Source organism: Xenopus tropicalis, chromosome 8, assembly GCF_000004195.4.
Source record: "Xenopus tropicalis strain Nigerian chromosome 8, UCB_Xtro_10.0, whole genome shotgun sequence".
Classification (NCBI taxonomy): domain Eukaryota; kingdom Metazoa; phylum Chordata; class Amphibia; order Anura; family Pipidae; genus Xenopus; species Xenopus tropicalis.
The window spans coordinates 83,016,299-83,039,287 of NC_030684.2; the positions used below are offsets into that span (position 1 = coordinate 83,016,299).

A 22,989-nucleotide genomic window follows, 5' to 3' on the forward strand; every position below is an offset into this window, starting at 1 on the left:
GTTCCCATAATGCATGTGCATGCTAGTTTGTAGGACTGTGAGTCAGCTTCCTGCTGATTGTCTCAGATCCACATTCCTAAGGGGGGGGGGGAGTGAGTTCTTAGCATTCTTGAGGGAGGGGGAGCAGGAGAGGGGAGAAAGCAAACAGCTGTGTGTCTCTGGCACATGAATTACAGACACAACAAATCTTTTGACAGAGAAGTCAGTGCAGCGTTTCTGTGAGTGCTTATAGCTGTATTTACATAGACCTTTCTGATAAAGCTTACTTAGTTTTTACCTTTCTTTCTCCTTTAAGCACAATCCTTCTATATTTAGAGGAGTATAATTCACTGGTACATTCTTAATTTTTATATGATATGTCTCCTTTAAGCCCTTGCTATAAATGTTTTACTATTCAGACAAACTCAGGCACAATGCACTGAGATGGCTGCCTACACACCAATATTACAACAAAAAAAATACATTTGTTGGTTCAAGAATAAAATTTTGAATGGTAGAGTGAATAATTTGCTATGTAAACAGTGTAATTTAGAAATAAAAAGTATACCATAAAAAAAATGGTAAATAAAAAAGTTCACGTTTTAATGTTACTGGTCTTTAAATTGATTGTCACTTCTCTTTGCATTCCAGCGGTGTTAACGTAATGGTGAGAGGCATTATCAGGGTTGTTTCCTTGGCTTCTGTAAGCCTTACTTCATCTGGGTTTTTCCTATATGGAACAGGGCACTGGGACCCAAGTGATTTTGGGGTAGTGCGAATTGGAAGAGCAGTTTTGACGGTAAGTTACCCATATGGTACGTTGGGGTTGCAGAAAAAAATGTTACTGAGTTATTTAGAATGGTGATGTTTAACTTTTTACATGTAGTGGATTGATTATTGTGGGGTGCCACTTTGCGAGGCTCCTCATAACTGCAAAGAAGTCTATGGAGTACTTAAGGAGACTTGGTGGAATGGAAACAAAAATCCCTGGGATGGCCACATCTGGCCTGCAAGCCCTACACTTTTACTGTAACAGTTTACATTATCTATGACCAGAGGTGCAGAAAATTGTGCTGGAGGGTGGAGGGTTGGTTTGGCGTGCTGTTTTTGTATCCCACCCCCCCAACATGCATAAAAATTCAGAACTAGGGGGAAAATTCTGGAACGGCTTTGACCCTCTTACCTCACCTGGTTCCAACACATATTTATCTGTAAAATATATCAAAGTGTATTCAATACATTTTTATGGCCTTCTGGTATTGTTTCTTTCAGACAGCAGCCATAACTTGGGATTATCTTACAGAACTAAGACATGTAAAGGCAGGTACAGAGGAGTATGAAAGCATCAAGTCACAGGTAGAGTATACATATTGGCTTGGGGGCATTCCAAATTTAGGTCTCTGCTCTATTGTCCTCTATTATAACAGCTATTCTGGTATGTTCTTTTTCAGGTTCACTTTCGTTCAGCTCATCGCCTTCTGGATTTGTGTTGTGCCAACCGTGGGACCTTTATAAAAGTTGGACAGCACCTCGGAGCTTTGGAATATCTTGTGCCCCCTGAATACACCAAAACTTTAAGTGTTCTACATAGCCAGGCTCCCTGTACTCCTTTTCCTGATGTTGTGCAGGTCATTCGTGAGGATCTTGGCAAGGAGGTAGTAACACATTGTTTTTTTAGAGTCTGTACCCTAGGGGAAGTAAGGGAAGTGAAATAATTTGCCTAAACTTACAATTCATTCCTACTGCATGACTGCATCTCATAACATCAGACTGATAGTCTTCCACTCTACCCCTTATTTGGATGCTGAAAACATGGAAGCATTATGGGCACTGATGGATGAGTGTTGCTATGGCAAATACCGACTTGTTATGAGCAATAATTCATCAGCCATCCACAGGATCTGATAGGGGCATCTGAACAGGGTCACAGGGTATTAATAAATCCCCATTCCCTCTTAATAAAAACAATTTTCACCAGGCATTGCAGAGAAGATTTATGGCCTCTCTTATTGCAGTTTTCAAAGAGAAGAGATTAGCTCAATTATACAGTACTAAGGAATCTGAATGTCTGCAAATTAAGTAGGTTTTGGGGAGCACATGATACAATGCAGAGTGTCTGAAAGCAAGAGAAGGAAAAGCATGACACTACAGTGAAGGATGAAAAATGAACATTACAAAGCAATGGTTTTAGTGTTCTTTAACCTTCATAATACATATAATTATATTATTAGGAGAATGTAGAGTTGGTAAAAGGGTGGGATATATCCAGAAGTATGGGAAGTTTCAAAAAGCAGTGAGGAATAGGTTTGTTTGGTAAACAGATACTGATGACAGTTAAATAATGAGAAACAGTAACTGTAAAAGACAGCAGAAAGGAAACAGGGTGAGAGAAATTTACAGATGTTCGCATCTACCTACAATAAATTTGTTCAGATTGCAATTGCCTTGAGTTCCCATATTATGGTACCCTTCTGAAATTGGTGCAAAATTTTGTTCACACTGCTGGGTGCAAGCTATGCATAGCACTAGGATAGTTTTAATGTGTGCAAAGTTGGTGACCACTGTGCCAATCTTAGTAAATGCACTCTTCAATGAGGTACAGATAGAATTCCCAAAGTTCTTCCCAGCACATTTGACATATAGAGCATTAATCAGTTTACTTCTGTATAGATATCTGAGGTCTTTGTGGAGTTTGAAGAAAAACCATTGGGTGCAGCCTCTCTGGCACAGGTGCACCGTGCTGTGCTGCAGGATGGGCGTAAAGTGGCTGTGAAGGTGCAGCATCCAAAAGTCCAGGCACAGAGTGCAAGGGATATTCTGCTCATGGAGGTAAATTTCTGGTCCATATTTTAGAATAATTTCCAATCCAACTTTTTGGTACAATCCACATGCATCCTGTGGTGTATTATCACACATCCCTGAAATGTCTAATTTAGTAACAGCAGATGGGCTGTGTTTGACATTTACCTATATAGAAAGAGATGTGTAAGGAGCACTGGGAAACCGATGTGTGTGTTCCTACCTCAATACGCACTGATCCCTGGGCTCCACCATTGAGGCATGCTCCTGCATCTGTCTTTGGCACAGTCCGATGCCCACTGGCCCAGGCATGCGCGCATGTGCTGTAACACTGGCACCTCTTGGCGCTGTGTCATGACTCTGACATCACTTTTGGACCAAATTCAAATTTCAATAGCTCTGCCTTGCTTGTTTTAGTGCCCATGCTAGTTAAGAGTATTCTGACTTGTGGCGTCAGTGAATACCGGGGTTGGCAGGGCTCTCCTGCTACACCTAAGAGGATACTTGTGGCAGTTTAGAGGGTCCTCTATATTACAGTCTGTAACAAGATGTTTAACATGTCTATTTACACTTGTACTTTATAAACTATAGTTGAATTTGTGTATTTGTGATATTTTACCATACTACTCTTACTGCTATAGGTCCTCCTACATGCTGTGAAGAAAATTTTTCCTCAGTTTGAATTTATGTGGCTTATTGAAGAAGCAAAAAAAAACCTACCTCTGGAGTTGGACTTCGAAAATGAGGGTCGCAATGCAGAGAAAATGTCAGCTATAGTCTCCAGTTTCTCTTTCCTGAGGGTGGGTCACTTCTAAAAACAACTTTTATATCTAGTAACTGAGCTTTTCTTACCCCAGAAGGCTTATTTCATTAATGGTACTGCCATTTGGTCTACAGGATGACCCCAGCTACATGGACCTAATTCTTAAACCCCATAGTAACTATGCCTCTGCTAATCCTAATGACAATGTTAAAAGCACAGACTAGCACTTACCTAAGGAAAAGGCTTCTCTAGACTCTATGAGTTCTGCTGGTTTAACAGTCAACCTTAAGAAATATGCTCCTGGATTAAAAAGGGCCCCTTATTTTGGGTATGTAATTAGCAGGGGGGTAATTTAGCTCTACATATACAACAATGAAGCCATACAAACCTGTCCCAAACCACTGACAAAAAAAACAAACAAATACAACTTTTTTCTAAAAATAGTGGGATATTATATTTGTGCCCAATTTTGCCACTATGGCTTTTCCGCTCACTACAGGGAGTTCACCATGGGTATGTGGAGCCTAGAAGCACAGAAACTATTTAAAAAACCTAAGGCTCTATTGCATAATGCCTGGATTCGATTAATGGGCATTTTGCCTAAGTGATTAAGGAAGAACAACACCCCTTTGCTGGGAGTGTCATTTCAGTGGTTTTAGATTGATTTGCCCAAACTGTTGCTGTCTATTTGCTATCCCAAAGACTTGGGTATGAGGTGCAAGTTGATGCTAAAAGAAGCACAGATAATCTCAAAGAACTGTGGGTGCAAGTTACACTGTTATTTCTGTTCTGAAACAGAAACTTTTGTAAGTTCAAGGATGGTTATATACATTGATGGGCCAAACTTCTTGATCAATTCATCCGCCCGGACAGAGGGTATGTGTCTAATTTAGTGTCTTCATTTAACTTTCTAAAGTCATTACAAAAATGGAGACTGCCATCAGGATTAGAAATGAAAACAATGGAGCTAGATCATTCCCTGCCTGACTCATCTGTTACCCCAAGCTTTAGCATCTTTTTAACTTCATATGAAATTGCCTGCCTGTAAGCGTTGGGTGCCCTATAGGAAGTTTACCTTTAGAGCTATGATACACAGAGACAAGATTTGTTGCAATAATGTAAATACTGTAAATTGCCAATGGGGAAAACATATGTTTTTTTTCATTTTTTTATAAATTCACCTGAAGTTCCCTTATGAGGTAACTTACGGTAACTTGGGAAAAGGAAAGTGATGCGTATGTTTTTCTGCTTGTGATTACATTATTGCTGATGGGAAAGTATTTTCCAGAGATTGTTGCCTGCCTTAATTGCTTTCCACCTGCATTCAGTGCTTACATTCGCCTGTGTTAGTACAACCCCATATGGAAGAATGGGATGCGTTATTTCCTGCACAAGAAGAAACGCTTGAGAGTACGAGCAGATTTACATGATATGTTTGGAAGGGTCTACTTTTCATGGGTTAATGGATCCTATAATTTATTTCTACACCATTTTCTAGTCTCATAAGGTCTTTGCCATTTTGCTAAGAATTTGCTTTTTTAAAGGAGAAGGAAAGCCTAAGTCATTTGGGGGTGCCAAAATGTTAGGTTCCTTCTTCTGTGTTGGCGCGCTTGCACATGCGCATTAGAGTGAAAAGCCGAACTTTAACAACAAAGACGGCTTTTCACTCTAATCTGCATGCGCCGGGCCAGGGATTTTGCAGGCAGAAGAAGGAAGCGCTCGCTACAGGTACCCCGGGCTGGTGCGGTTTTCTCCTAACGGGCACCAGCCCGGGGTACAAGGTAAGCGATTAAAGTCACTTGGGGGTGCCTAACATTTTGGCATCCCCAAGTGACATAGCCTTTCCTTCTCCTTTAAGAAAAAGAAACTTTGTATAAGATTGTGTAGAGTGTGAGCATGTGTGTGCGAATGTACAGAGAAAGAAACATGGTTAGCAAGAGTAGTAACTGCTACTGGGAGAAACATTGAAGGATTGTATTTGGTGGACAGCTGTCTTTTTCAACCCAAACTAATTATGTATTTATCCCAGCAGCTTTCATGTGTACTTACCTTCTCAGTTATCCTGTTTAGTCACTGGGCTTCAGTATCCTGTACATCTATATCCTCATCATTAGTCCTTTGTTACAGTATATCTCTACTTTCTTTTTTAGTCTTCATTTAATCTGTATGTCTTCTTACAACCAGCTCTTCTTCTCTGTCATCCATGTTTTATGTTTCCTCTCCATTCATTTTATGCAGTCCTCTCTGCATTTTTATCTTCTCCTTATTGTATATGTTTCTGTAATCTTCATTTGTTCTGATCTCCATCTTAGGACTCTATGCTCCTTTTCCTTGTCTTGTAGCTTGCCTTTCATGCATCTTTATCTCTCCTGCATCTCTACCTCCTACCTATTTTGCCTCCTCATTGGTCTCTAGTGCTCCTGCATGTCTTGTGTATACTGATTCCTATCTGGTCTGTTATATATATTTATATTTCTTTATCATGATTTCTGTTGCTTTCTTCAGATACCCAGAATCTACTGGGAACTTAGCACAAAACGTGTGCTTGTAATGGAGTACATGGAAGGAGGGCAGGTCAACGACAGGGAATATATGAAGCGTAATCAAATTGATATAAACCAGGTTTGTATTTTTGGCCCGTTTTATGGTTGTCAGAGGGTTAACTAGTGTCATGAGAAACAACCAAGGAGTGTTCTGGTGTCACTAACTCAAGTTTCCCGCAGAGCTATAATTAATACTGTAGAATCTGTATGTACTCTAACAATACTGTGCACCCCCCTGTGTGACTGGCAGCTTTGAAAGGATTGAGACAACCCTCTCTATTATCAGTACTGAAAATATTCACCCTGTGAATGCTGAAGAGTAATGCTTGTGTATCTAGGATTTATTCACACAAAATAACATGGCCTTTCTTTAATTCACTCGCAGCTTATTCTCTCCCTCTTTATATATATACAGGTCCTTTTCAAAAAATTAGCATATTGTGATAAAGTTCATTATTTTCTGTAATGTACTGATAAACATTAGACTTTCATATATTTTAGATTCATTACACACAACTGAAGTAGTCCAAGCCTTTTCTTGTTTTAATATTGATGATTGTGGCATACAGCTCATGAAAACCCAAAATTCCTATCTCAAAAAATTAGCATATCATGAAAAGGTTCTCTAAACGAGCTATTAACCTAATCATCTGAATCAACTAATTAACTCTAAAAACCTTAAAAAGATTCCTGAGGCTTTTAGAAACTCCCTGCCTGGTTCATTACTCAAAACCGCAATCATGGGTAAGACTGCCGACCTGACTGCTGTCCAGAAGGCCATCATTGACACCCTCAAGCAAGAGGGTAAGACACAGAAAGAAATTTCTGAACGAATAGGCTGTTCCCAGAGTGCTGTATCAAGGCACCTCAGTGGGAAGTCTGTGGGAAGGAAAAAGTGTGGCAGAAAACGCTGCACAACGAGAAGAGGTGACTGGGCCCTGAGGAAGATTGTGGAGAAGGACCGATTCCTGACCTTGGGGGACCTGCGGAAGCAGTGGACTGAGTCTGGAGTAGAAACATCCAGAGCCACCGTGTACAGGCGTGTGCAGGAAATGGGCTACAGGTGCTGCATTCCCCAGGTCAAGCCACTTTTGAACCAGAAACAGCGGCAGAAGTGCCTGACCTGGGCTACAGAGAAGCAGCACTGGACTGTTGCTCAGTGGTCCAAAGTATGTCATTCGGAAATCAAGGTGCCAGAGTCTGGAGGAAGACTGGGGAGAGGGAAATACCAAAATGCCTGAAGTCCAGTGTCAAGTACCCACAGTCAGTGATGGTCTGGGGTGCCATGTCAGCTGCTGGTGTTGGTCCACTGTGTTTTATCAAGGGCAGGGTCAATGCAGCTAGCTATCAGGAGATTTTGGAGCACTTCATGCTTCCATCTGCTGAAAAGCTTTATGGAGATGAAGATTTCATTTTTCAGCACAACCTGGCACCTGCTCACAGTGCCAAAACCACTGGTAAATGGTTTACTGCCCATGGTATTACTGTGCTCAATTGGCCTGCCAACTCTCCTGACCTGAACCCCATAGAGAATCTGTGGGATATTGTGAAGAGAAAGTTGAGAGACACAAGACCCAACACTCTGGATGAGCTTAAGGCAGCTATTGAAGCATCCTGGGCCTCCATAACACCTGAGCAGTGCCACAGGCTGATTGCCTCCATGCCACGCCACATTGAAGCAGTCATTTCTGCAAAAGGATTCCCGACCAAGTATTGAGTGCATAACTGAACATAATTATTTGAAGGTTGACTTTTTTTGTATTAAAAACACTTTTCTTTTATTGGTCGGATGAAATATGCTAATTTTTTGAGATAGGAATTTTGGGTTTTCATGAGCTGTATGCCACAATCATCAATATTAAAACAAGAAAAGGCTTGAACTACTTCAGTTGTGTGTAATGAATCTAAAATATATGAAAGTCTAATGTTTATCAGTACATTACAGAAAATAATGAACTTTATCACAATATGCTAATTTTTTGAAAAGGACCTGTATATATTAGTCTGTTGGGGTGGTTAACATGTGAAACCACATAGAATAAAAAAACAGTGGAACTGTAGTGAATATGATGTTAATGAAAATTAATACAGTATGCACAACAAAAACTGTATGACCATACACTGTATTACTGTGTAAATATGATTTTAAAGTGAATGCTGTTCTCCATAAAAGTGTAGATAGACTTAATAGCAGTCACTGAAATTAAGCAAAACGCAAAATGCAAAAAAGATGTATTTTTTGCAATTTGTACTTTGCCGCATTTAAATTTGCTGCTTGCACCCTCTGACACAAAGAGGAGTGCAACAAATTGTGAATCACTCTGTATGTGCACTGTCTGCATTTTGTATTTTTTATTTTGTGAAGTGAGCAGGATGCAGTGCCATACAAGCAGAACAGGTAGCTAGCTACAGGGTGATTAAGTTTAATGTACAGTCCCGGAACTAGTGTAGATAGACAAGGCAACACAGGTGGGCTTGCTGGCATGGTGCTTCAATAGTATTGCCTTAATCACCAATACTACTTACATAGTAACTTTGCTTGAAAAAAGACACATGTCCATAGAGTTCAATCTTTTATGTCCATATAAAAGCTGCCTAACTGCTAGATGATCCAGAGGAAGGCAAAAAAACCTATTTGGCCTAGCTCTTTGCTTGAAGGAACAAATATAGAACAGGTCCACTTGATATGCTTCAGTTTAAGACTAGGAGAGGCAAAAATTAAAAAAAAAAAAATACGTTTATCATTTCAATTGAAATACCAAGTATTCAAATCCATAACATGTAAAAATAATATATTGTGAGACCTCTACTATCTGAGCCAAACTTACCAGCTTTTGCTCATAGGTAGCTCGTGCTTTGGGGCAATTGTACAGTGAGATGATTTTTGTTCATGGATTTGTGCACTGTGATCCTCACCCAGGAAATGTTCTTGTACGTCAGAACCCTGAGACTCTTGTTCCAGAGATAATTCTTTTGGATCATGGCTTATACCAGGTACACTGGTTGTGGGGGAAGGTTTGAGGGGAGTTGTATTGCATTAATGTTTCCCTGTAAGTCTCTTACAAGTTCTGTTACTGGCACTTCTTTTCCCTCTCCTCTTCTCAAGGTACTGACAGAAAGTTTTCGTCTGGATTATTGCAGTTTATGGCAGGCTCTAATTGCTGCTGACATGCAGCAGATCCGCATATACAGCCAGCGCTTGGGTGCAGGAGAACTGTACCCTCTGTTTGCTTGTATGCTGACAGCCCGTTCCTGGGAATCTGTGAACCAAGGGATATATCAGAATACTGTTAGTAGGGAGGAGGTAAGAGTAATACAACTTATCAGTGAATAACTTTGGCATGCACCACGGTCCAGTCTCAAAGTAGCTAAAATGACTGATATAGGGATCCTATTTCCGAATCAATAACAGCGCATGTAAAGAAAGTCTAGTACTTATTAGGATCTTATACATTTATGTCTTATGAGGCTTGACTTTTCTCCACCTGCGTAGCCCTAATAGCACATAGAGTTTAGGCTTGGCATTTTTCAATCTGAATTTTCTCAGCAGGTGGAGAAAGGCTTATGTGATCCCATCTGCTGATGTTGGTCGGGGGAGGCCCATCAGTTGTGCCCATACATGGGTAGACAAGCTGCCGAATCGGTCACCTTAAGGCAAAGATACAAAACAAAAATACAAAACAAAAATTCATAGAAAATAGAAGTAGGGTAAAAGTAGAAGGCAGAAGTAAGAGCAAGGCATAGAAAAGAAGAAGAAGAATAATGGTAAAAAGAAAAAGGCAAAAGGGAAGAGAAGAATATGGCACAATAGGAGACAAGATGATTAATTATACTGTATATTACATTTGTTTAGGGACCTGTTACTGTCTTGGGAGCCTAGCATCCCCCGATCAGAAAAGAGTGTGGGCAGTGTTAAATAAAATTGTGTGAAAAGTATGTTTTGCATTCAACTAGTAGCATTAAATCTGATTAGAGTCTGCCCTAGTTGAATAGAAGTATGCAGTGTAAATGAAGCCTAGTAGCCTAGGCTAGTGGCACACAGGGCTGATTATTTGCTTTCCTTCTTGTGCGTTTTCTGCACATTCACTGACAGGCACTGCATGAGCCTGAGAGCGCACACACAGCATATTTTACTGCAAAAACATAACATTTTTGCACTGAAATCTGCTTTGTCTGTGCACTCACAGGCTGATGCCATGCCCGTGAAGGAACAGATTGGAGCTCATCCCCTTTTCTCTTTGTCCACTACACTATCGGCAATATCGGTGCATGTAGCAAAGTGAGAGATGTGGCATTGTTCATTCTATTTAGCCCCATATAGTGGGCAATGAAGTTGTTCTATGCTATAGATTCTCTAAAGAATTGTGTTTTAAGAGACATTTTGAAGGCAAAAGAGTGGGAGAAACCAGACAGAACGTGGGAGAGAATTTCCAGTTGTTAAGTCTTGAATGCAAGCATGTGAGGAGTTTAATGGGAGTGGAGCTACACTAATAGGAAACTTATTTCTGTGTTCAGATATTGTTTTTGAAAAATATTTTGGTTTACTACACATATTGTTTTTGGGCATAAATACAAATACATATCCTTTTAATACAGGCCAACATATAGACCATATAGACCAACATATTTGAAAAAATTACCTTTATTATGGATAATTTATTTTATGCTAATAGTTAGGGCTGATTTACCAAGCTGTGGGGTTTTTTCTCTTTTCCACAAATATTTCTGCCTTTTTTCATCTGCTTGATTTTATTTTGCCTTACCTCTCTTTCCCATTTCTTGTCCAAACCATTATCTATCCCCCCCTTCCATCTTTTTTTCTCTTACTCCCTCATTGTCTCATCCCAGTGTGTTTGTTTGGCTGTCACACATCCACACTGTGCAGCTGCATTCAGGCAGCTTGTTTCAGATAACTTGTAATTAGCTGTGTCTGTAATGAGTGCCTTGTTCTGTGTAGGACATTCTTGTTTAACCAACTTAACCCTTTAGTATTCTACAGATTCTGGTTGTGTGCCTTATTAAACCGGTGCATGTAACAGTTAAAGAGGGACATATTTTCTAGTATTATATATGTGTGTATAATTGTGTATATATGTTCTTGTGAGGGAGTATGTACTACTGTGTGTACACAGGTCTCTATAAAAATGTGCAACTATATATAGATACTATTATTTTAAGATATGTGCAACAAAGTATATTTATTATTGTTATGGAACCCATAGACTTGTCTGACATAGTAATTTTAAAATAATTTAGTCTATTAAAATTGTGTTTTTGTATTGCTGGCTCATTGCATGAAAAAATAGACATTTGTATAAGGAATGTGTATATGTGAGCATTTGTGCACAAAACAGGATATGATTAAAAGGCAATTCTTCACTTATTATCAGTGCTCTAGTGTCACTTGTAATTCAAATGTACCATAAAGTTAAAAAGTATCCTTTGTTTAAAATATAAAGCAATTAGAAATTATCTCAGAGGTTCATGTAAAAATGCACTCAGTTGGTGGCATTATGTCTTTATATCATCAGGAAAACCTTGGTCATTTCTAATATCCTTATTTTTCACTAGAGGGAGTGCATTATTCCCTTATAAATGTCTATATAAAGGTACATGCAGATATAAAATGATGTGTATTCACAGTTAGGCACTTATGTACTGTATACGTAAACATGTATCATTATAGAAGTATGTGTTGTTATAAGAGGGTGTCTGTGTTTAGATATGTGTTATTAGGTGTAGGTGGTTTTTACTTAGAAAATAGTAACACTAAATAGAGTATTAGCTTTGCTCTCTCTGCCTTAGCCAGGGGGTCTCCGACCCCCTGACTGTGTAAGATCCCATCAATAGAGGAATGACTGCTTCCATGCCTCCTTCATTTGCATATACCTGACCGATTGGCTGACACAATTTAACCAATGGGATCAATGACCATAACAGGGACAAGTAAGGAAGGGGTATTCACAGCAGCAATAGTTGCCTGTGTTTCTTATGTGGATTACGTAGGGTTTTTCACCTAGGGTAACGGAAGACCTCTAGCTGGCTATTGGCAGAAAGAGAGATCTATCTAGCACTAGATGCACCACTAAGCGTAGAAATGGGCTTAGCACAGCAGCTAATAACATGCCATACACAAAGTGCTGTTGTATATACTAACATCATATACCAATTTGCTGGAACATGGAGCACAAAGCACACCAGCTCAGACACAAGGCATTTATCTATGAACACTGGCCCTAACAAGCTAAAAACTATTGTGGTCGCTTAACACTTTGAATTGCACACCACTAAAGGGTATGTAATTGCATGCCCATGTCCTGCTCATCAGCAGTGCTATGGATCTTTGGGCCTCCTGTACTTGGTGCAAACTTTTGCATCTTTAAATTCAGTTACAATGCGAAAGAATGTTGTATTGGTATGAACAGAACAAACTGGGACAATTAGTTCTGCACAGTGCAGTCACTGAGTAAATAAGACCTTGCATGCGATTTGTGAGACAGACAGTCACACCTTCCTGCTTTTCTAATTTATCACAATTATTTATGCTTTACTGTGTTTCTCAGCATAATGTTACTTCAATTTTTTATGCATTGCACGGGTGCACAGAGGGGCTGCTGTTAAGAGTTATCTATATGATTTTAGAATACAGAAGGGTTCCGAGGCATCTAGTTGTTATTTCTGTGCAGTCTTTTACATATTTCAGACCCTTCCAGATGCTTCTGCTTTGAGTGTCTAATAATAATGTCCCAATCATAGCAGTGTTCCTCAACCTGTGGGCCCTGCTTTACTTGAGGAGGCCCAGATTAGCTCCTTGCTCCCCATATATAGTAGAAGCCAGAAGTAGTTTTTTTCCTTGCTTTTCCATTATTAGCTGTATGTATGGCTAATGGGTCATTGTGTGTATTATTTGAGCAGAACAGCTTGTTATAATAGATGTTCTTCAATTACTGACTTCTCCATTACTGCAATTTCCTTTATTAAATTTGCAAAATTTGCATCTTTCATACGTGTGTGTGACCAGGCCTAGGGCGGCAGATATTTAGGGGTGTGTGTGTGACACCCTTTTCTCCAGTGCTACAGCAACCCCATCTGAGAGAGAGTTTGTGTAACATGTGTTCTGCAGAAAGCAGCAGGGGCAGGAACCAGAAGATCAGGGCAGCCTCCAAAAAGATGTTACATACAAAGTATTTTTTTTTCGTTAATCTTGCACTACACAGTAAAACGGCGAAACTGAAATTACTTTTACTTTCCAACTTCCTGGTTCTTCAGAGCAATTGTGGAATGAGGAGAAAGTAGTTTATTCCACTACCATTCCCCTTTCACCCCCTGTATAAATTGGATTCAGATGAAGCAGAAGTCCAAATAAAACATGCAGTGCTATGTGGAGATTTTGGTATTTGTGGGTACTGCTTGACTAGATCCTTCATCATCACTTATTGATTATTAATCGTCAAAAGACAGTACCAGATAACTGCTTTCTGTAGATAGATGAGATGTGTACTCTAAAAACTATGTCAGACTTGGCCATAATAATTGAATTCACAAATGCCATTTACTGATAATTATTAAGAGAGGCAGAAACAGGCATATTGGAATGATCCTGTTTTCAGATCTGATCAGAGTAGATACAGGTTTTATTTTTCCTTGTGTGAGATGTCTCTAGAACAGTGGGTGTGAGTGTCATCCTGTAAGCAATCAGTTATCCAATGGTACCACCAGATAATCATAGCCTTAGGGATAAACTCAATGGGAGGCATTGATCAGATTTTTTTTTGGTGCAGGACCTTCTAATTCCCAAAAACCAACTGATGATGCAGATTTCCTGGAACCTGTTCATGGTTCTGGGTAAAAGCTACTAACCTTGGTGATAGCTATCTGTTCATGCTAAATAACTGAAGAGACTTCCAACTCTAGATGCTGACCTATGAATCACTATCAATAATAGCAATTATAACAATGAGCATAAGCATTGTACCTCTTCAGCTAGGTATTTTTTCAAACTCAAATAAGTTAAATCTAGTTTTACTGTTTGTTTGCTGAAATATTTTTCTTGGGAAACTATACCTGTGTTTACTATGGGAATACTGAAAGAACACCTATTAAAAAGGCACATCATCTAGTAGTATTTAAACTGAACTGCTTTAGAGATTCACAGCCATACCCACTAGAGGATGACCAAAACTATGGACACCCACCTTAGTCCTCTCTTTGCTGCTAAAGCATCCTTTACCCTCTACTATTCTAGAGATGCTTTCAACTGGATGCTGAAGCAAAGTTAGTGGGATTTGCTTCCAATCATACATAAGATGTGGGCTGATCAGGCCTGGCTCAAATCAGCATTCCAGTTCATTCCACAGGTGTTCAGGTGGGGTGAGGTCAGGGCTTTATTCAAGCCAGTCGTGTTCTTCTCCTTTCCCTCTTATTTAAAAATAGCTAGCTATATTTGTAAATTTGACTTGTTTTGGTTGACTCTAGTAGTGTTCCATCAGAATTCTGTCTTGTCTGCTGTTTGAGAATCCAAATAGTACACACACACACCAGCTTTTCTACCACTACAGTAATAAAGGGTGCTACAGAGGGTAATGTCTTACTCCAATTTTGTTCATTATAGCTACGCAGGTGGGTAAAATTTCACACTGTACACAGACAGGAGATAGTCTCCTGAAAGCTAGGACTTAACTGACATGTAGAGGCATGGTGAGCATTTGCCACAAGGAACTTAAGCATATATCTAAGTGATTATCATAACTAAATTCCCTGTTTAACAACAACTTAATCTGACTTTCTTTCAAGTAGTGTGTCTACACTGTAATTTAGGTCTAGTGTCTATGGCGAATCTTTAGGTCCAAACCTTGTCAATGAAAATATTTTTTCCCTACTGTTCTCTTTGCATTAGGATAATATCACAAGGGGAGATTTCTAGGTGTCATGAGGACTTAATTAAAAGTACATTTTATCGTCATCAATCAGGCAAGCCTCATAAACTAGCATCCTTTTTCCCAAACGAAACAATGAAATATATTGGTTTCACGCATATGAATACAACTCTATAATTTAGGCAGTTACGAAAATCATTAGCAACAACAAGTCTATGATATTTATATTGCAAATGTCTTGTCTTGATATTAGGTCAGGAAATAAACTTACTTATCCAGAAAAAAAAAACATTTAATCAGATATGCTGTTATAAATTAATCTGTTTTTTTTCATCTTCAGCTTATTCTCTATAAGTGTCCAACCATCGTACATGTGGAATTTATGAAAAGGCATATAACACCTTAAATTACAGTGTGTTCTGTGGGATTTCCTTCAGTTTCTTATTTTGGTCTTTTGTTGCAGGCACTGGAGATACGAAGTAATGCTGCTACCTACCTACCAGAGATTAGCCAGCTTCTTGCTAGTGTCCCTCGTCAAATGTTGCTTCTTCTAAAAACCAATGACCTTCTACGTGGTATTGAGACATCTCTAGGAACTCATGCTAGCTCAAGCTCCTTCCTCAATATGTCCCGCTGTTGTGTACGAGCTCTTGCCAGGTATGAAGCTCCCTGAGTTAGGTTGTTATAGATCCCTCTGACTTTAACGATACCTTAAGACAGGCCTATGCTACAGAACCCATTGTGTAAGTGAAGAGGGAGGGGCTAAAACCAGAAACAACACTATATTGGGTCTATGAACTCTTCCAGTGAAGACATCACGCAAACGTACTGAAACATTTGAATTATATTTGCCAAAATATTTCATTTAATGTTTGTTTAAAAAAACAAACATATGTTGTGCCAACAAAGATTTTACACTTCAGGAAAAGTAAATTTTGGCACCCTAAAAACATTACTCAACTTGCCTCATGGCAGCAGTTTCCCTGAATGCTGTTGGAATATGGATGAGAGCCCAGTTTAAGGATTGTGTACAGAGGGTGGCTATGATTAGATCATTCTCTCTTTGGAGTAGGGTTTTCAGTGGGGTTTGTATTGGGCCCACTTTACTCATTAATGACTTGGGTTTGGCATTGTATGCAATGTATCTGTGTTGTTAATGACGTAAAACTATGCAGGCTAAATCCATCCAGGATGTGACATCCCTGCAGGGAGATCTGGACAAACTTATAGACTGAGCAGATAAGTGGCAGATGATATTCCATGTTGATAAATGTGAGATTATAATATGCAAGACACCCTAAATGGATTTAAGTTAGAAATATCATTGATATAGGATGACCTGGGGGTACATGTTAGTGATGTGCAGGTCGAGAAAACCTCGACCCGCACCCAACCCGCACCCGTTCCGCTCTCAACCCGAACCCTACCCGAGCTTCTCACCTCTGTTTATTGACCCAAACCCGCCCCCCACAATGATGTCACAAAAGGGGCGGGGTGTGTTGGGCGTGCACCTATAAATTCACAAGCCGGAAGAGGAAACTGGCAGTGTTAGGTCGTAGGCAGGGAGGGCGAGCGGAAGAGCTCAACCCGAACCTGCTGGCAACCTGCAAGTGAAGTGGGTCGGTTCAAACCCGCCCAACCCACAGGTATCAGGCTGGCCCGTACATCACTAGTACATGTGCATGATAAACTTAGCTGCAGCAAGCAATGACAGTCAGCAGCAGGGGGGTCAGAAAAAAAATTGTACTGTATTAAAAGAGGTATAGATTAGGAGGAGGAGGCCATAGGCCCAATCTAGTATATGCAGTGCAGAAAAAGTCCAAAGAAGAGTTACTAAGTTGATAAAGAGAATGGAAGGTCTTAAATGAACTCTAGTACATACAGTTGATACAGTTTTTTTTAAGCAAAAAGGGTTGAAATTGAAGGACTTTTGTCTTTTTTATCCTCATCTACTATGTTACTCTGTTTTGCCGTGAATTTTCAGTTTTGTGACTATTTACTTCCCTGTCATAATTCCCTGTATATTCAACAACAATTCCTGTTGCTTGTCTTATATGTTTTATTTGTGTGTTACTTAATACACTATATAATAACCAAGTAAAGCTTATATGAATTTTACTTATAATCGTATCTTTACTTGCTATCTATAATTCTACACTACAGACTCTAATCATTTGCTTTAAGGTACAATCACTTGATACAGTCAGTAATGTTTCACTTCCATCTTTAATCACCCATTGCAGTTTAGAATTACCTTGATCACCTAGTATAAACAGCAATCATTATACTCTAGTTGTGATCACCCAGTAGATACTGTACCCACTGGCCTTTATGGGCCCTACTGCTGTAGCCTAACACCTGTAATCAAAAAGATTGTCTGCAATAACATAACTTCATCTTAAATTGCCTGTTTAGGATTGTAGCGAACTACCTCAGAATATAATCTGTACTCACTCAGTACTCTCGGTAACTGCTCAGTCTCATCTGTAAACCACTGGTACAGCATGTAGTCACTTAGTTAAAGCACTAATTAATTTGTACAAGCAGAAATCAATGAGATCAACAGTCAGCCAATATTGCCTGTAATAAGTAAGCACAGGCAGTGATCACACAGTACAGTGAGCTGTCACTTCACTCAATAACTGTACAAACTGTATTTACTCAGTGCCATACAGTATGTAATTCCCAGTATATTCTGTAATCACTCTACTTCATTTGTAATTACCACTTTGGTTTTTTTTCTCTTTGCATGTGCAGTACTGAGGTGCAGTCAGAAATAAGTCAGTTCCATTTTTAATAATTAAACTACATTTGTAACAACTATTTAAACATTTGTTTAAAACAGTATGGAATTATGCCCAAAATCTGTAACCACCCTATTACACTTTTTATTCTCAGTCACCTAAAACTACCTACTAAAATTAGGTTCTCTTTGAATAGTCTGCAGCTTGTTGCACTTTATCTGTAAAATCTACGATCCCTGCTTTTTTTTATTTAAGAGTGTACTCATAAGCACCTCATTTTTCTCTCCTTCAGACACAGAAAAGAGAAGACAGACTCTCTCTGGTCCTACATTCACATCTCTCTTGCAGAAACGTTTAGTCTCGGACAGCTTCAGATATATGAGATTGTTTTACGTCTTCAAGCCTCATGTGTGGGGTGCTGGATCCGTCGTATGATGCAATGGGTGTTCCTGTATATACACTGACCCTTCCTGCCCCTTCATTTATTATTATATTTTTTATCAATAAAAAAACAACATAATCCACCTGGTTTTACTGCAGTGAACAAAGTGGACTTGGACATGGGATCAAGTAGTATGTTAAACAGCTCTGTTCAGAGCTCTGACGTTATACAGAGAAACGTCCAGGATGATAACGTATACATGGCAAACAGAGAATTGTATGATATAAAGTCTATTACAAGGCTGTCAAATTGAAGGCCCATGGGCTGGATGTGACTCTTCAAAGACCCCGGACATGCAGTATGTCATGTAAATGGCCCACCACATGGAAATAGTTGTACAGCATTGGTTTATTACATGATGTAATCATTTATATTAGATAAGATTTTGTTTGTTTCAGAGATCCTTTTTAAATATTCTTTTATTGCATTGATATAAACGCATTGCACAATGAAAATTGTGGCATCAGAAAGAAGGTGCAACATAAATTGCAGGAAGCCAAGATGTTATATATATTATTATTATGTTGGGTTGAAAACCCCAACATACTGTTCTTCGACTTTGGCTTATTCTTCCGCTTCTTCTTTTTCTTATTCTTAGCGCCCCCCATTTTCTAAACGCTATTCCTCCTACAGTTTTAGGGGTACAACACCCAAACTCCCCACACTTCTTCGCCCTATAGCAGAGCAGGTTGCTTGTGCTTTTCTAAGTGATCCCGTCCCCCGTCTTTTTGTGGCGCCGCTCCGAACCCCCCAATTTTCCCATTGACTTTGACAGGGAAGATTTTCAAACTGCTGCCACACTTACAGCTTTGAAGCTACACCCCCCAAACTTGAATAACATAATCATGGGGTCACCCCAAATGAAACAGCGACATTTGTTGGATGACCCCAAAGTGGGAGGGGCCAACAACAGCCAATCAAATTTTAATCATTGACTTTAATGGGGTAATTGAAACTGCTGCCAATCTTACAGCTGTGAGGCTACACTCCCCAAACTTGAATCACATAGTCATGGGGTCATCCTGAATGAAAATAGGATGATTATTGGATGCCCAAAAGTGGGCGGAGCTGTGAACCGCCAATCAGATTTTACCTATTGATTTGGCGGAAATTCAACCTGCTGCCAGTCTCACAGTAATAACATCAGGGTCCCCAAACTTTTTACACTTGGTCACTAGGGGACTGCAGTTATGGATTTGAAAAGTGGGCGGAGTCACCAACAGCCAATCAAATTTCCCCTATTGATTTTTATTGGTTTGATGCCAGAGCTCCCAAACTTTGCACAGTCAGTCACTGGGTGACTACGCATTCAAGTTTTTTTTTTTTTTTTTTAAACCGCAAAGTGGGAGGGGCCAACAACAGCTAATCAAATTTTACCCATTGACTTTTATGGGAAAATTGAAACCGCTGCCAATCTTACAGCTTTGAGGCTACACTCCCCAAACTTGAATCACATAGTCATGGGGTCAGCCTGAATGAAAATATGATGATTGTTGGATGCCCAAAAGTGGGCGGAGCTGTGAACAGCCAATCAGATTTTACCTATTGACTTGGTGGAAATTCAACCTGCTGCCATTCTCACAGTAATGACACCGGGGTCCCCAAACTTTGCAGAGTTAGGCACCAGGTAACTGTGGTTCAAAGTAAGAAAAAGTGGGCGGAGCCACCAACAGCCAATCAGAGATTACCTATTGACTTTCAATGGGGAAATTCAATCTGCTGCCATTCTCACAGTACTAACACCAGGGTCCCCAAACTTTTCACAGTTGGTCACTAGGGGACTGCAGTTTTAGTTTTTAAAAGTGGGTGGAGCCACCAACAGCCAATCAGATTTCACCTATTGAATTTTATTGGTTTGATGCCAGGGTTCGCAAAATTTTGCACAGTCAGTCACTGCGTGACTTCATACTCAAGGTTAGAAAAAGTGGGCGGGGCCACCAAAAGCCAATCACATTTCTTTCATTGTTTTCAGTGGGGAAATTTTAACTGCTCTCACAAGTTTAATGTCAGGGTCCCCAAACTTTGCACAGTTTGTCACTGGGTGACTATGTTCCAAGTTTAGAAAAGTGGGTGGGGTCAACAACAACCAATTAGATTTCACCTATAGACTTCATATGTTTTAATTTAAACTGCTGCCATTCTTTAAATATTAATACTAAGGTCTCCAAACTTTGCAGAGCTAGTCACCTGGTAATTGCGGTTCAGAGTTAGAAAAAGTGGGTGGAGCCACCAACAGCTAATCAGATTTTAACTATTGATTTTCAATGGGGAAATTCAACCTGCAGCCATTCTCACAGTATTAACACCAGGGTCACTAGGGGACTGCATTTTTAGGTTTTAAAAAGTGGGTGGAGCCACCAACAGCCAATCAGACTTCACCAATTTTGTTTAAATTTAAAATTCTGCTTTTCTCACACTATTTATGTCAGGGTTCCCAAACTTTGCACAGTCAGTCACTGACTGACTACATATTCATGGTTAGACAAGTGGGCAGAGCCACCAACAGCCAATCCATTTCCACCCATTAAATTTCATTGGTTTATATTTAAACTGTTGCCATTATTTAAATATTAATTCCAGGGTTGTTAAAGTTTCCAGAGTTAGTCACTGGGTATTTTCAAAAAGTTTCAAAAAGTGGGCAGAGCCAATAAACAGCCAATAACATTTCACCTATTTACTATGGTAATGGTACAATGGGGAAGTGTAAAATGCTGTCAGTCTCACAATTTTTATGCCTGAGTCCCCAAAATTTGCAAAGTTGGTCACTGGAGGACTGCAGTTCAAAAATAGGAAAAGTGGGTTGGGCCACTAACAGCCAGTCAGATTTCATACATTGAATTTTATTGGTTTAAATTTAAAATGCAGCCATTCTCACATGTTTGTCACTGGGTGACTTCAACTCAAGGTTAGAAAAAGTGGGCACACCCACCAACCACCAATCACAATTCACCTATTGACTTTTATTAGTTTAAATTTAAACTGCTGCCATTCTTTAACTATTAATCCTAGGGTCCCTAAACTTTTCAGAGTTAGTCACTGGGTAACTGCAGTTCCAGGTTAGAAAAAGGGGGTGGAGCCACCAACCGCCAATCACTGTTGTCACTCGTTGACTTTCGGTGGGGAAATTTAAGTTGCTGCCATTCAGACACTATTAAAACCAGGGTCCCCAAGCTTTGCACAGTGGTTTTTACTATATAACTGTGGTCCATGGTCAGAGAAAGTGGGCAGAGCCCATTCAGTGACTTCATGTTTTTCAACCCAACATGAAGTTTGTTCTCAAACTTCCCTTTCTAGTTATTATTATTATTATTAACATTTATTTATAAAGCGCCAACATACCCCGCAGCGCTGTACAATAAGTGGGTTTCATACATTGGACATACAGAGTAACATATAAAGCAATCAATAACCGATACAAGAGGTGAAGAGGGCCCTGCCCAAAAGAGCTTGCAATCTACAAAATATATAGCTTCTTCTTCTTAGCACCCCTCATTTTCTAAACACTACTTCTCCTACAATTGTAGGGGTACAACACCCAAACTCTCCACACTTCTTCGCCCTATAGCGGAGCAGGTTGCTTGTGCTTTTCTAAGTGATCTCGCCCCCCGTCTTTTTGTGGCGCCGCTCTGAACATTTCAATTTTCCCATTGACTTTGACAGGGAAGATTTTCAAACTGCTGCCGCACTTGCAGCTTTGAAGCTACACCCCCCAAACTTGAATAACACAATCATGGGGTCACCCGGAATGAAACAGCGACATTTGTTGGATGACCCAAAGTGGGAGGGGCTAATTACAGCAAATCAAATTTCAGACACTGACTTTAATGGGGAAATTGAAACTGCTGTCAATCCTACAGCTTTGAGGCTACACTCCCCAAACTTGAATCACATATGGGGTCAGCCTGAATGAAAATATGATGATTGTTGGGCAGAGCCATGAACAGCCAAACCTTTCACAGTTGGTCACTAGGGGACTGCAGCTTTAAAAAAGTGGGCGGAGCCACCAACAGCCAATCAGATTTCACCTATTGGATTTTATTGGTTTGATGCCAGTGTTCCCAAACTTTGGGTGACTACGTACTCAAGGTTAGAAAAAGTGGGCGGGCCGCCAAAAGCCAATCACATTTCTTTTGTTGTTTTTAGTGGGGAAATTTTAACTGCTGCCATTCTCACATGTGTAATGTCAGGGTCCACAAAATTTGCACAGTTTGTCACTGGGTGACTACATTCCAAGTTTAGAAAAGTGGGTGGGTCCCACAACAGCCAATCAGACTTCACCTATAGACTTCATTCGACTCTTTGCACAGTAGTTTTTACTACATAACTGTAGTCTAAGGTTAGAAAAAGTGGGCAGAGCCAACAACATATCAGATTCATTCAGTGACTTCACGTTTTTCAAACCAACATAAAGTTTGTTCTCAATCTTCCCTTTCTAGTTGAAGGGTTACAGCTTCATTTACAAGCAATGGCATGATGTGTATGTAACTACGTTCAACTTTTTTCCAATTTTCTTTAATGTGTTAAAAACCACTACATTAATAAGTCTTCACCTTAAAAATACGCTATAAAACAACAGGTCTCACTGTAAAAATTCATTTGTGCTATGTGCACAAAAAAATCCTTGTACTCCCAGAATGCTGTTGGTGCTATCTACAGGAGAGAAGGAAGATGGGCTACACATGGGCATCCCTTACCTCTATATTGCATGCAGGTCAGAACAGGCATGCCAGGAACGCCAATAAATTTAAGGTGCTAGGAAGCCCTGTACTTACTGCTGGCTGTCTAGAGAAAGACAGAGCTCAGCTTAAAGGGGCAGAGAGATAGGTAGTCAAACAACTGATCT

General features: G+C 39.7%; 1 protein-coding gene across 3 annotated transcripts in view; it reads left to right on the top strand.

Annotated features, from left to right (window-relative positions):
- Positions 1-18,545, top strand: part of adck1 (aarF domain containing kinase 1) — a 22,729-nt gene extending 4,184 nt beyond the window's left edge. The window contains exons 3-12 of one of the 3 annotated variants that reach the window (NM_001011357.1): positions 631-778; positions 1,252-1,335; positions 1,431-1,634; positions 2,650-2,808; positions 3,420-3,578; positions 6,047-6,163; positions 8,929-9,078; positions 9,191-9,388; positions 15,424-15,617; positions 17,997-18,224. In NM_001011357.1, coding sequence (NP_001011357.1) covers positions 644-778; positions 1,252-1,335; positions 1,431-1,634; positions 2,650-2,808; positions 3,420-3,578; positions 6,047-6,163; positions 8,929-9,078; positions 9,191-9,388; positions 15,424-15,617; positions 17,997-18,168 — 1,572 coding nt within the window. In that variant the 5' untranslated portion in view covers positions 631-643 and the 3' untranslated portion in view covers positions 18,169-18,224. Of the gene's footprint in view, positions 1-630; positions 779-1,251; positions 1,336-1,430; positions 1,635-2,649; positions 2,809-3,419; positions 3,579-6,046; positions 6,164-8,928; positions 9,079-9,190; positions 9,389-15,423; positions 15,618-17,996 lie in introns of all 3 variants that reach the window. The other 2 variants (XM_018096242.2, XM_031890415.1) reach the window with 2 other exon arrangements.
- Positions 18,546-22,989: the final 4,444 nt, after the last annotated feature.